At 33.7% G+C, this 16,002-nt stretch overlaps 1 protein-coding gene across 5 annotated transcripts in view; it reads right to left on the bottom strand.

Moving 5' to 3' along the window:
- STS (steroid sulfatase) overlaps positions 1–16,002 on the bottom strand; it is a 203,630-nt gene that overhangs the window by 74,110 nt on the left and 113,518 nt on the right. For all 5 annotated transcript variants that reach the window (XM_074213609.1, XM_074213612.1, XM_074213608.1 and 2 more), the window contains one exon: positions 13,482–13,618. In XM_074213609.1, the coding sequence (XP_074069710.1) occupies positions 13,482–13,618 (137 nt within the window). The remainder of the gene's footprint in view (positions 1–13,481; positions 13,619–16,002) is intronic.

Genomic DNA, 16,002 nt, shown 5'->3' on the forward strand with positions numbered 1-16,002 from the left:
CCTTACCCCTCAGTTAACTTTAGTTACTCCCTGTCACCTTGAGAATCAAACAGATAATCATTTTTTATTTCATTTTACAATCTTGCCCTTTTCTACCTTTCCAGTCTTCTGACTCTTTATTACATTCTGGGTGCTCTACAATTTAGGGACATTGGTCTTCTTACTGATCCTCATACATGGTATTTCATCTCTCTATTGTGAGTATTTTCCCTGTCTATGCAAAATGTGTGGAATGTTCTCCCTTCTACTTTCCTTTGACTGCTTCAAGTTCAAACCCCACCTTTTATAAAAGAAAGTTTTCCCTTCCAAGTAGATGCTTTCCCTCTAATGTTATCTCAAATTCACTTTGTCTGTATCTTGTATGTACCTAGTTATTTGCATGTTATCTCTCCAATGAGCTCCTTGAGAACAGAGGCAGTTTTCTGCCTTGCCTGATACATAGGGAGTGCTTAATAAAAGTCTTTAGGCTTGAATTGACACACTTAAAACCAAGTTTCTCTATATTTTATTTTAGAGAATGTTTTCCTTCCAAATAATGTGATTTTGGCCTAGATTTAATGTCACTTTTCATGGTTTGAAGAACTGTAGAATACACAAATGAAATTTCTATTTCCTTTTTTTGGCATATTGTATATTAATCATAGTCTGAAACATTCCTTACACAGAGAAATTAAAGCCTGAACACATACAAACATTTACTTAACTTCCAAGGAGAATTTGTGTTAAGTTGTTTTTTTCTCCTTTTCTCAACATGACCTTCAGTTATGCCTGTCTATAGCTTCTCTAGAAAACCTGAATAACATTGAGATAATGTGTTTACTTCACGTATGTTAAAGCTGCTAGACACTCAAAACAACTATGCACTTGTCAGTAGCATATAAGACAAGCTGTGAATGAAGCTCTTTCTCAATACTTAATATCTAGAAGGAATGGAGTCTGACTGTGCTGTCCCCTCTGGGGAGTACTAGGATGATAAAAGTAAACTCTGCATTGCCTCCATAAGGGTGGCATCTTGAATTTAAGCAGGAGTCGTAAGAGAAATGCAAGACATTAATATTTGTATTGATTCCACCATCACAGATATGTTTTTCCTTCCTAGTTTTTCCCATTCAACTGACAAAATAGACTTTTACATGTCTTAAACAGAAACCTTTAATATGTTGGATCTTTTCTGAAAGGAATCAAATGCATTTATTAGTGTGTCTTGTTAAATTGTAGAAGGCAAAAAAAAAAGTAAAAAAGGTTTTTTAGAAAAACAAAACTGCCCCAGATGATTCTCATGTGCAACATAATTGGATTGTTACATGAAAGGCAAATCTATATTCCCACTTTCTAAATTGGAGATTCTACTTAAATATACTATTAGTACTAAGTAGTGACATTATTGAAAATAGAGGCTTATGAAAAATCCCTGCAGCCTAACATTTCTCATCAGACAATGAACTAATCCACTAGAGCATTTTACATGGGAATATAGAGTTTTATACTAGGGGAAGTTAAACAATACCAGTTTTAACTCTATTTCTTCTATCAAATTAATATGTTCAGATTTGATCATTTACATGATATTTTATAATTATTGTAATTATGATTGTTATTATAATCTGACCTCAGATTTACTAGTTTGTGACCTTAGACAAGTCATTCAACCTTATTTGCCTCAGTTTTCTTATCTGTAAAATGAGCTCAAGAAAGAAATAATAAACAACTCCAGTATATTTTCCAAGAAAACTTCAAATGGGATCAGAAAGAGTCAGAGATAACAAAATAAAATAACTGAACAACAACACGAGTCAGGCATCATGTTAAGTATCAAGTTTACCAAATACAAAGACTTGTGCTGTCATGCTTACTATCCCTGGCATAAAACCTTTGATGGGTTCCCCACTGCCAGTTAGCAATGTGATGCCTCTTGTTATATATTTCAATAACAGCTTATTCAAATCATATCCACACAACACAATATCAGAATCTGAGGTCTGAAAGAACTTCAATGGACCACCTAATCCCTTTTCATATATGAAAAACCGAAGAGCAGCATGGCAAAGTAGATATGAACTGGCCTTGGAAACTTATACTCTGAATCCTGCCTCTTTCATATCTTGATTGTATAATCTTGGGCAAGTCTTTGAAACTCTAAGAATATAAGTTAGAGAAAATAATTATAAGGGCTTATATTTATACAATGCTACATTATATTAAAGACAAATATATACATATTATACATGCACTCAGTTATTCATCAAGATAAAAAAAGCTTGAAGTAAATGCTATAATTAGCATCATTTATTTTTTCAGATGAAGAAACTAAGACTGAGATAAGTTAGGTAACTTGTCTGTAATTTCATGACTGTCAGATTCCTGACCAGGTCTTGCTTTCTATTCTTTTGGTCAATATTGGTGGAGAGAAATGCCTCATCCAAGGAAGTCATAAGTTCAGTCCCTATGCCTATATCTAAGAAATCAGAAATATTCCATGGTCCAAATTCATTCATTCATTCACTTAACCTTTTGTTTGTCACAAATCTATTATCATGTCATGTCCCTGCAATATAACCATAGTTGGGCCCCCTGACTGATGATTGACAATTATCTTAATAATCTTTTAAGTAACATCTCCTGCACATTTCAATGAAAGCTAACTCAAAATCATTTCTATTCACAGAATTACAGAATCTCAGAGTTGGAAAGATATGTCTAGCCCAATACCAAATAAGGACTCTCTTCACAGTATCCCCAGGAAGAGTGGCAGCCTCTGGTGACTTTTAATTATGGACCATTCACTACCATTGGGGCAGTCCATTTCCCTTTTGGAAGGTTCTAATTGGGAAAAAGTTTTTTTTTCCCTCTCTTTAACTTTACTAATAGTATATTATCTGCTTTTTCTTCTTAAGGGGTAAGAGTTGTTGAAATGGTAAGACACTCATACCTACTAGATATGAGGCAGGTGTTATTACAATGTGGGTTACTGTCCTGACTATTCTAGCCTGAATCATGAAACATACTCTTCTGCATTTTACCAGGAGCAATAATCTCTGCCCATATCCTTCTTTAACCTTTCCGGTGCGCTTTCTACCAACTCTCTGAGAATAATGTTATCAGTAATTAGCTGATCTCTTTTCCTCACTATTTCCCCCTTCTCTAGCTTATAACAATTCCTTCAAAGTAAATTGCAAGGTTGATTAAATTTTCACTTTCTCTCCTTGTTTAATTGGAAAGCAGCTCAAAATAAAAGCCAAGATAATGTCAATGTCAAATTCTGCAAACAAAACAATATGGCTGGTCAAAAGACAGTTTTCAAAGCTTCAGAGAGTATGTCAGAGAAAGGCATATTTACTTTCTGAAAATAAAATGCAGAAATGCCTCTGTAAGATAGTTGCTATTGATGAAACTTGGCAGGCATGAAATAAGAATGCAGACATAGATATTTGACAGAACAATTCTTACTTTCAAATTATTAAAGTTAAGATTTAAAATGCTATAATTTTAAAGGATTTTTTTTCTTTTCTGGCTATTGTCTTCCCTCAACTTGAAAAAAATATTATGACAACAATGCTCTTTTCTTTAAATTTCTCTGTAAACTGAAAATGTGAATTTGTGGAGAAGCTTTTTTTTTTGTCTGACTTATGGAAAGGAAGATAATATGTGTGAATGTTACTGATAACCTGTTTAATTTTTAAATAAAGACAGTTGAGAAATGTCAACACTCCTATTGCTCTAAATTATAATTAGTGTTGTGTCTGCCAAGCTAACACTTCTGAATAAATTAAAACCCTGCTTTGTGCAATGAACATCTATTTCTAGAGATCACAGAGTTTGAACTTTGTGAACATCAGTTGAAATGTAGACAATGGATAGAAAACAGAGACCCATTCTTGTTCTGCAGGATAATACTCTTAATTTATGTAAATGCACTAGATTTAGCATGGTAACTTACCCCTTTTCCACCTGCTAAGAACAAGACTGAGGCAGAGACATGGAATGAGAGGATTCCCTACAAATTCCTGGAAGGTAGAATTTTTTTTCCTAAATATTCTTCTTTTTTTTTTTTTTGAACTGGAACTTAAATGCTGGATTAGAAGAGCAAATCTGTGAGCTGATATTTTCAGCCTCTGATTTCTGTTCATTCCCAACCTTCAACAAATAGACTCCAATAGGTAACTCAAAATGCCTGGGGGTGTGAACAGTTTTCTAGGAACGTCATTTGTTTTAGAAGAATGAGCCTGTATGTGAGCCTACAATGGATTTTTTCTATGGGGATTTTTATTTGTGACTTGACTTTCAACCATGAATCCATGAACAAAATACTCATAGCAGAGAATTATTTGTGCTACTTAATTTTCTGGATTGTTCCCATGTATTAGTTGATTTGGGAGTGACTATGTATAGGCAGACTTAAAAATGGAATTTAGGATTATGGGAACACACTTAACTCATAGCATTATAGTTTTAAATTTGGAGGTCTTAGAGATTATCTATTCCAATATTCTCTTTTTATAGTAAAAGAAAATGATGTCCAAAGAGTTCAGGAGGTTTGTCCAGGGTCAAACGAATAATAAATAGCACATCTGGAATTCAAACTCAGATCCTCTAAGCCTAAATTCATAGCTCTTTTCAATGAACCGAATGAAAATAAATATTAAAAAACTGGTCATATTTTTCAGAAAGTGGCATTTCAGAAAGGATAATTAAATGGAAGACACACATTAAACATATTTTGACTAGAGGCAGCATTGTGTGTAATGGATAGAGCACAGTATGCGAACCCAGTTTTTTACCTAGATCGAATATTCTCTAGCTGAATGACTTTTTTGGTAAGCCACCTAAGTTCATCAAGAGAAAGTTTCTTCTTTTTTGTTTTTGGGGGAATTTATTTTAGGTTTTTTTTTTTTTTTTGCAAGGCAAATGGGGTTAAGTGGCTTGCCCAAGGCCACACAGCTAGGTAATTATTAAGTGTCTGAGATCGGATTTGAACCCAGGTACTCCTGATTCCAGGGCCGGTGCTTTATCCACTATGCCACCTAGCTGCCCCTTGGGGGAATTTTTAAGAAAGGTAATGGGGTTAAGTGACTTGTGTACAATTATTGTCTGAGACAGAATTTGAACTCAGGTCTTCCTTACTCCAGAGCCAATGCTCTATCCATGAGAAAGTTTTTTCATCTGTAAAATGGGGATAGTATTACCCATACCATTAACCTCGCAGAATTCTTGAAAGAAAAGTACTTTGACAAATTAAAAGAGGTAGAAAATTTGATTTATTATCAAAACTAACCTTGGTGGCAATCATTATTCACCCTCAGTATAATACAATTTAGTAGTGGTCATCTATCACAGTGGCCTCTTGGTTTCTGGAAAAAAGTTTTCTTAAGATTATTACATCTTATAGCTAAAAAGATGAAAGTTATAAATAAAAGTACTTTAGTGTCAACCATTAACTTAATTATAACTGGAGTACTTTTAAAATGTCCCCAAATATTACTGAAGATATGTATTTTTTGTGGTGATTGTGTTTTTAATGTGGAAATCAACATCCCTAAAATATTTTTTACTGCTTGTCTTAAAATAAAGTTAGTGGCTCAGCACAAAGATTTTTGTAGTGAAAGTTGTAGTGAAAGGGCCTTGGTTCAAAATCCAGCTTTATCACTTAATACCTTCATAAGTCTGGGAAGTCTCTTGACTTTTGTGTGACTCAACTTTTTCCTATGTCGTCTGAGGACACTGAACTAGATTACTTCTTCTTTGGTCCCTTCTAGGACTAAAATATATAATCCAAAGGAAAATCCCAGTTAGGTAGCTAATGGTTTCCACTATTTGTTCATTACAAAAAGAAAATGAATGATCTTTATTCAGAGGTAACCAAAAAACTGTCCTCTGAAGCAGTTTGGCAGTAAACTCACGATATCAATTTCCTCCATCTTCTTAAAAAAGGATCTTGCCTTTAAAGGGAATGAAACATCAGTGTTTAGAGAATCTTCAATCCAACTTCTTTCTTCTAATTCCCAAAACCACAAGTAAGTATCTTGGTGTTTATGACATGGAAAATGTTAGCATATTTAAATTAGTTAATTTCAAATGTTAAATTTTAGACCTATCAAAGTAAAAGCATTCTACTATACTAAAAGGAATGTGTCATATATTAATTTTAATGAGTTATGTTTTGATAATATTATTTTAAGGCAAGATCTCTTAATCTGAGGTTCATGAACTTTGTTTAAAAAAACAATTTGAAGGGGGCAGCTGGGTAGTACAGTGGATAGAGCACCAGTCCTAGTCAGGAGGATCTGAGTTCAAATCTAGCCTCAGACACTTAATAATTGCCTAGTTCTGTGACCTTGGGCAAGTCACTTAATCCCATTGTCTTAAATAAAGAAAAATTCAAAAAGATTGATATCTATTTTAATATAACCTTTTTCTTTTATAATCCTATATTCTATTTTGTGTATTTAAAAACATTGTGAGAAGAGATTCATTGACTTCATAAGATTGTCAAAAAGAGCTATCCCAAAGTAGGTTTTCTTAATTTTTTCCATACATCCTAAATTCTATAATCAGTTATTTCCACAGCAATAGAATAGGATCTGGTGATTTCCACAGTCCATTTTTTTCCCCACAGTCCTTTAATTTAACAATTTTGGCAATCTTAAAAAGGAAGAATTATACTAGAGTGGGTCTTTATTAGTCAATCTCTTCCAATCTAGGGATTGCCATCACCTACTAGCTACTTTTCTGAAGATTCAAAACCTCATTATATATCTTGCACTCAAATAAACAGTAGTTTGTAATGAAAACAATTTTATTCTTTCACTGTCTGAATCTGCTTGAATAATAAAGTTGTTCATTAAACTACGGGACTGAATATCAGTCCCTGTCAAAAGTCCCTGGTAAATACTGTCAGACTGCACTTGACTTTTTATGAGTAGCAATTAGCAAAATTTTAAGAGAAAAAAAAAAGCTTTTTGTTCTAAAAAATTGTCAATTTTAAAAATTCTGAGCCAAATCTGAAATTCTGATACTCTTGTTAAACTTGATGACAACTTGTTTTTCAAAATATTACAATAGTTTGTTTCTTTAATAGAACTGACTTCAAACACTGTTCTCTCAATCACTTGAGCTAGGTAGTACAAATATTATAACCATTTTATAGATGAAAAAAATCTTAGGTTCAAAGGGTTTGAACTTACTCAGGCTCACACTTTTGGTTAAATGTCAGTCATCTATTTCTAAATACAAAGTTCTCACTATAGTAGATTACTTAGTGAAATAACCACACTTTTACAAATCCTACTACTTAATTCCATAATTTAGAATGTTACTTTATTAGGAACTTGTGAAAGTTTCATATAAAAATAAAAAAATCCAAAATCACCCAATAAACCATTTGAAATGTTCCAAAAGTAGAAATAAGGGAGAATTTCAATGGAAAAAACCTAATATGATGCTTAGTTTTTAACTGTTTTAAGATGTTGGGGATTCAAAAATGAAAAGTACTACGTGAATATTTAAGACAAATTTACAAATCAAAATAAATGCTATGTGGGTAAGGACTTATAAAATCAATCTTCTATTCAGCTGTAATACCCCTCTGATCATATTCCCCCTTGGATAGACTAAATGACCTTTCCAGTTTGTTTTTGGTCCTATTAGTCTATGAAGTGTGTCTTTGCTGTGATACCTACTCAGAAAATTAGTTTTCAAAAAAAATCACTCCCCTTCACCAAAGCAATGCTCCCTTGTATATAACCTTCACTTCCAAGAAAAACAAAAAGCATTGGAAGAAAAAGAAGAGGGCCGATAGGAAACAAAATGAAGCTAATAGGTCCAAAGGAGTTCCCAAATTCATTGTTGATGAACAGAGAATTAAAGATCAAATTATTTAAGCTGTGTGAAAGAGGGTCTCACACAAGCTTTTATTTTTTTAGAAAAGTGGGAAGCTGGTTTACCTCCATTATGTTTAAATTCCCTTCAGCTGATTTTCCCTGCAGGGAGAGAGTAGAAACAAAAAGCTAGGGGCAAGGATTTCATATGGGAAAGGAAGGAGGTAATTTCAAAAAGGGTTGCAACTTAGAAAAATGGTTCCAAACTTAATCAGGGTAACAAAACAGTTTATCATGTTGACGTGTTATCATGTTATCAAGAGGTTTGTTATCATGATAATAACTCAGTATATTGTTTTGTGCCATGGGAAATGGCAAAAGGAATCTGGCCTAATAACAAAAGACAGAGATCTAGAAAATTTTAAGTTGAGTATTGTTTTGGTTGTGAAGAGACAATCACACTATTCCACCGACACCCACGGCTCCTCTTGGAAACAAATAAGAACCATGGCTCTCTGTTCCCTAAAACTCAAAGGTAACATTATAATCTTACATCACCACATGATTCAGTCACCAAGGTTAAGACCAATGTAATTAAAATCTCATCTGCTAGGTGGCCAGTGTAAAGAGAGTACTAAATAAATTGGAGCCATGGCCTCCGAATATCCATCAGCAAATGTCATGGGGATAATCACCTTGACTGCCAGGTGCCAATGATAGAAGTCTATAGGTTATGCTAAAGAATACTGAGATTGAGCTCTTAATAGTGTGTCCTTCCCTGTCAGATAACAGATGGTGCTATGCTGCCTGAGCTGGAGGCCAGCACTCAATAATGTACAGACAATATCTGCCTTACCCCCAACAAATTCCCAATCACCTGGAAGTTTGGCTGGTGACCAGATGAAAAGGTAATTTTTCAAAGTCTAGTCAAAAAAACGCTGAGATCTGAGTCAATATTTAGAAGAGATTTGTCATTTAATGAACTTGTGAACTTGAACAGTCCCCTTGACTTCCTACTTCCATTTCTAAGTAATTGTAATGACTAAACTTAGTCCTAGAAATTAGACAATAAAACATGTATCCCCTATCTGGGAAGCTGGTGGGGAACTATTATGTCACATATACTATCCGATATGTTTAAAAAGTTATTTTAATAGTTCACATCTAAAACAAATTTCAACACGGTAGACTATTAGAGAGTACGTACTAAATAACAGGTTATGTTTAAGGGCTTATTTAATTCTTAGGAGGAGTCCAGATATGGAGAAACAGCAGAAACTCAGATCATGTCTGATAATTTTCTACATATAAATTGGAAAAGATAAAGATTTTTGCTAGAAGAATCCCACATCCACCATACAATACTGACTCCTCCACTATTGTATATGGAGGCACATTTATATGCATTTTAAATATGTTTATATATGCTACATTTTATGTCTGTGTTAAAGTACATTTGAAGATTATACTACATACATGATTATTGAAGATAAGAAAACTTCTTCCATTTTTTTAACTTTATTGTTCTCTACTTACATTTTTTTCTTTTTTAAGATCCAGAATTTGATGTTCTAATCCTGAGCAAGGGTTGATTTATGATTCCTTCATCTATTTCTATTAATAGAATGGGGCTTTAAATAAAAACTGATTGCATGCAAATTTCACATAATAGACTGTGGATGTGATGACTCTAACAGCACAGACTGCTGATAAATAAAAGGCTACTGCTGTTTCCCCCCCCCCCCCACACCCACCTCTCTCCTTAATAGGTGTTTGGTAAATGTCATTCTGTTTCTAAAGAAAGAGAAACAGTGAGGAAAACACATTAAAAAGAAAAGTATGTATTATACATTCCAATCTAAAGTAGAACATTCATGCTTTCCCCTCCAAAACCATCAAATACTTTATAATTAGATACAGTTAAGTTACATTTAATCTGACTTGGGAAGGCAAATTATTAATCTTCAGGCAACTGGTAGAATTGAGGGAATATATTATAATGAAATGATATGACACACTAGAAAATGATATAGTAAACCACAGAAGTAGGTTCTTTTCTTCTTAATTGTTGATCACAGTCTATTCCTTTGATAAAACATTTTAAGGACAATCCTTTGGTGGTATTTTTCTCATTAAAGCCCTTCTCAAGTCTACCTTTTTTCCTAGAGATATAAAGGTTTAAGTAAATTGTAAGATCATTTGCTTACTCTTAAAATACAAATTATGGTTATATATCAAGTAGTAAATTGACACAATGATAAAAAAATATGCAATAGTGACAATTAAACCAATGCTAAAATAAACCTTTACTACAAATGGAGAGAAACCTGAAGTGTTATCTTTTATCCTAGATCTATCCAAAGGCAATGTCAAAACAATTATGTTAATAAAGAATCTTTTGCCACTGTTGTAAGGCCATATAAATTTTAACCATTACATTATCATTGTCATTTTTATTATTGCTATACCACTATCATTATTGAGGGGGAAATGTCCAGAAAGGCACAGATTATGTCTATATATTCAGCAAGCTTTTTAGATAATTGCTCTGCCCTATACTTAGTTTGGCATCTGTAGATACTATTTTCAAAACAGACTTTCTTATGGTAGAATTGTCTGGTAGAGGAAGATGAAGGGCCATATGTTAAGAGTAAGAGATGACAGATGGATCTCTAGAGTACTTGAAAGGTATCCTTGTAACATTAGAAAAAATCAAGGAAAGCTTCTAGCATGTTATAGAGAGACAGACAAATGTTTCACAGGATAGGTAGGGGTGCATGGGTTATAATTTGTACAACTGAAGGGAAGTTCCAAATGGGTGAAAGGATAGATCCATTTGATTATACCACACTGGATAATAAGAAGTTCATAATAATCATGGTTCCTTTCTGATTTACTCTGAAAGAACCTTCTTGGAAGGATGGTATTTTTTCACACCGAGTTCTTAGATGCTTATTAGCTCAGAAAGCAAGAAAAATATCTAAGGAAATGGAGGAAATAATTTATAAGAGAAAGTCACATAATGATTTATATGACTATGTAATACCAATTTATACCTAGCAAATAAATATCTAATGCAGTGTTTTCAAACTTAAAAGTTATATTTGTCATCTTCTGGCCATAACAATTAGTAAGATAGTATACATGTCACTTTAAGCAAATTAGAAATTAAAGACAAAGATTAAGGCATACAACTTAAAGTACTGTTAGCAGACTAATTGTATCTGTTTGAACTAATGAAGTCATATTCACATCTAAAAAAGTTGTGTCTCTAAATAAAAACTAATCAAAATGACAAGTCCGTAATAATATTATAAAAGTATTATTTATTCCTAAAGAAGGATTATCTGAGAATTCCTTAAATGGCAAGATCATTGATATACTGAAAATAGAATTTGATTTTTTTAAGACAATGGGGTTAAGCACACTGCACCACCTAGCTGATTTATATACTTCTTAAGAAAATATCTAATGTACAAAACCAAGTACCATATTAATTTGTATAAAGGCTCTAAGTAAAATAACTTTTATGAATCTTGGGGAATATCCTATTGCAAAATTTACTTCTATTCATCATTTAGAATCATCTCTAGGTGGTTCAGTGGATAGAGCACTGACCTTGGAGTCAGGAGTTCAAATACCACCTCAGACACTTGCGACTAATTAGTTGTGTGACCTTGGGTGAGGCTGGTGACTTAGCACAGCATCACCCTCACTCAAATCTAATTCAAGTGTTTGTCATGGATCATGTCCCTGATGTTATGGTCTTCTTTGAGAATGAAGGAAAACATCATCATCATCATTTCTTATTGTTATGAGTTCATGAGATAAATCCTAATTCTACTGCTAAAGAAATAATATTTTCATAAAGCCAAAATATTTAGTCTCTTCAGTCAATCTTTTAAAACAAAAAGTACAGGTGATATGGCAGATTGGACAGAAGGATGATTTAGGCAGGGTTCTAATCCAATCTCTGATACAGACTGACTAAATAACTCTAAGCAAGTCATTTAACCTCACAGTGCTTCTAAGTAACCCTTAAGATTATAAATTAAAGATGTTCAGTGGATTTTCTACATCAATACTTCCCCACACAGTGATTCAATTCTTTTTTCAGAACTTTGTCCTCTCCATCCTCAAATTAAAACATAGCTTAAACCTGAATATCTGGTACATGGAGGCAAAACACAAAACATGATGATGATGATGTTTTTTGGGCTGAAATGAATAGACAATATGATTTCCTGCAGGATAGCCTCAGAGATAATCAATCAATAAACACTGATTAAGCACCCCTTAGGTAGCACATATATTGTGTTATGTGATGGGGATACAAATAAAAAAGTGAAATAGTCTTTGCTTAAAGGTCTTAAATTACACAGTTTAATTCAGATAGTCACCAGCCTCACCCAAGGTCACTCTTCCACTAGATAGCAAGTGAATAACCAAACTAAAACTAGAAATGCATAGTGTTCTGATTTTCTGCTTCATTGTATACCCTACTGAACCATAACTAATTTTATACCATCAATGATTTGAAGAAACCAAAAAGCAAATCTCAAACATGAACCCTGTTTGTTAAGGAAGGCCAGGCTGATCTTCATTGAGTCAAATATATTGAAGAAAAAATACTCTCCATTCAAATTCAAAATTGGAATTTTTAATCAAAGGAAAGATATTGACCAAAGCTTCAATTTTTTGTACATATTCTGAGTGAGGAACAGAATGGAGAGTAAAGAACAGAGAATCACTGGCTTCAGATGAGAACACTAAATTGTTACTACAGATAGTAAATTTATTCCAGACGGCATAGAATTAAAGAACAGTTTGGGAACAATTACCTTGACAGACTTGCTAAGGCTAGAATCAACTTTACAGGTCAAAGAATATATTTTTTCCAAATATTTGAACCCCAACTAACTCATTTTCCTAATAATGAGGTTTTTATTCCCATTGAATTGTTAAAAGAACATCTAACACTCAGTGGATTTAGTTCCATTCCTCCATTAATCTTTGACTATTTCCTCTTAAATATGCTGTAACACAGTTTTGCACAAATACAGATTTATATCTGGTGATGTAACAATTAACCTTTCCTACTATTTACAAGAATATTCAGTGTACTTTGGTGGTACTGGCATTTTTGCTGTTGTTCTGGGCTTGTTATTTTAATAGTATAGGAAACTCTAGTGAGGAAAATTCCCTAATCAGTGTAACTCAGTACTGACTCTACAACTTGTAGTCATAAAGAGTTAGTTGGCTTGACTTGTCCAAGATCACCCTGTAATTATGACAGGTAGGATGCAAATGGGTCATTCCTTATCAAACAATATGTCATTCCTTTTAAGCATCTGTTTTTCTGGGTGGCACAGCAGATAGAATACATACCTGGAGTCCAAGAAGGCCTGAACTCAACTCCTGCCTGAGATACATACTAGCTGTGTCATCCTGGGCAAGTTATTTAATTACAACCATCACTTGTAAAATGAGGGGGGTTGAACTTGATGACCTTTAGGGCATCTTCTTCCTCCAAACTTTTGATTCTTATATAGATTTGGGGAGAGGGTAGCATTTTTTACTGTTCATTAGGAGTCTCAGAGAAAGGACAACAAAACTATATGATGTACATTAGAAAAACATATTGAAGTATTACATCAGGTGACATACCTATACTCCAATCCATTTCCTCCACAGCATCCCCATACATGCCATGTTTGCTCTTGCCCACAAACTCCTTGGCAGAAAAAAGTGCAGTGTGGACATGAATGTAGGATAAGAAAAGAAGGAAGGGTGTCCCAGTGTTCCTAAAAATAAGACAAAAACAAAGGTACAGATCTGGTTAAAGAAAAAGTTATAAAGAAATATGTTGATGTTGCAAAATATCTTTAAAGAAGAAAGACATGTAAGGTTTTCTAAAATGTAATGTTGCTTTCTAAAATGTAATTCTTTAAGAATTCTTTAAGAAACTTGGGGCAATTAGGAAGCACAATGGATAGAGCAACTGACCCTGGAGTCAAGAGGACCTGAGTTAAAGTTTAGCCTCAGATACTTAATAATTACCTAGCCGTGTGACTTTGGACAAGTCACTTAACCCCATTGCCTTGCAAAAAAATGAGTAAACCAAAGTACAAAATACTTGTGATTACTCCCCCCCCCCCCAAATTACACAGACCAAGCAAAAATATGGTGAAGGCTACTTGGTTTACAGCATTCTATTCTTCCCACTGGACAATATCTAACCATATAATGAAATATACTGAAATTAGCAGTTCCTCGTTGATGGAAACTTGGAGATGGAGGTGAGTAATGAAACAATAGCACTTATGCAAGCCAGTAACTTGATACTATACGTTCTTTTGAAAAGTTCTCAAGATGGGGCTTCCTGTCCATATCACCTCAACTTCCATTAAGAAAAAACTCCCAAATTTTTGTCTCTCCTGGAATTTAGCTGAATATAATATTGATTGAAGTAGGACATAAGGAAGTGCTGGTTTCTCAAATATGAAGAATCCTTCCCCTCCCCCTTCCCTTTCAGGGTATCTAACTGGTACCTGCTTTTATAAACAAAATACAAATACTGTTGTTTATTCATTCAGTGGAGTCTCACTCTTTCACAACCCCATGGATTGTGTCTATTTATGGGAGAAATATACAACTATGAAAATTTTAGAAAATGTATTAATTGTCAAAGTTTGAATCTTTCTTCAGGTACTCAAAATTCAACTCAGTACCATTAAAATAAACCTATTTCAACAATCTGTGTCATGAATGACACTGTCTATTTGCTGGTCAAAAAGTCAAAAAGAATTTTAGTCCAACACTCAAAAGTTGCAAAGTCTCAAACATTCCTAAACTACTCTGAGTATCTATTTTCTCATATGTCAACTGGGAAAGGAGAGTAATATATTATCTACCTCACAAGGTTATTTGAAAAGAGTGCTTTATAAACTAGAAAGTGTTATATGCAGGTCAATTTTTCTTACCATCCTTATTATTGTTGAAATGTTATAAAATTAGTGCCATAAAATAATATAATCTGAGAATCTTCTGAAGTCCCATTTTTTCTACACAGATTGCTTTTGAATTATGACTATGCCATCCTCTATGCACCTTTTTTCCTGTTCTGGGGAAGACAGGTTTTTGAAGGAAGGTCTGTTTTTTTTTTTCCTTAGAGTTTGGAGCATGGAGGAGGAAATTAAGAGGGAAGTAACAGTTTATCTAATCCAAACTTTCATCACTTGATAAACATTTATTAAGTGCTTATTACATGCCAGCTACCCTCTTCAACAATGCAATTGAAATATGACCTAAAGTCTCTTCCTAAAGACCTCTGGTGATGACTAATTGATTACTTCCTGATAACTTTAGTCTACATTTTGCTAGCTATAATTCTTAGAAAATTTTTCCCCCTTTTATTGAATCATAATTTAATTCCAACAACTCTTTCAGAAAGACTTTGAATGGAGGACAGAAGGTCCTGGAATGCTATGGGCCATGGGATCACAGAAGATTTAGATACTAACAAATGAATAAACAACAACAACAAACACATAATTTTCTTTCAGTTTCATCCTCTGCAACCAGGAAGAATAAATCTAATCTTTCTTCATATGATAACTCTTCAAAGTAACTGAAAATTATCATCTTGTCAAGTTTTCTCTTTTCCAATCTAAACAACACCTTCTTTAAATTTATTCTCACCTGGCAGGGTTTCTTTTTTTTTTTTTTTTTTTTAGTTTTTGCAAGGCAAATGGAGTTAAGTGGCTTGCCCAAGGCACAGCTAGGTAATTATTAAGTGTCTGAGACCTGGATCTGAACCCAGGTACTCCTGACTCCAGGGCCGGTGCTTTATCCACTGTGCCACCTAGCTGCCCCGTGGCAAGGTTTCTAATCCCTTTACTACCTTGTTTGATGGTCAGGAACAACCTTTATATCAATGTCCCTTCCAAAATGTGTTTCCCAGAAATCGACACAATACATTATGTTTGGTTTGGACAAAGCAAAATACCCTGAATTGTCTTTCTACAAAACAGGTTTCTATTAAATCAACCTTTAATCTCATTGAGTCATTGTTTTCTTTTCTTTTCAGTCTTTCCTTCCTTCCTTCCTTAACTTCTTGTCTGTTCTTCTTTCTTTTTTTTCTTCCTTTTATTTTGATGTCCCATCCCAATGCTGATTTATGTTGAAT

The sequence above is a fragment of the Macrotis lagotis genome, chromosome 1 (genome assembly GCF_037893015.1).
Source record: "Macrotis lagotis isolate mMagLag1 chromosome 1, bilby.v1.9.chrom.fasta, whole genome shotgun sequence".
NCBI lineage: Eukaryota > Metazoa > Chordata > Mammalia > Peramelemorphia > Peramelidae > Macrotis > Macrotis lagotis.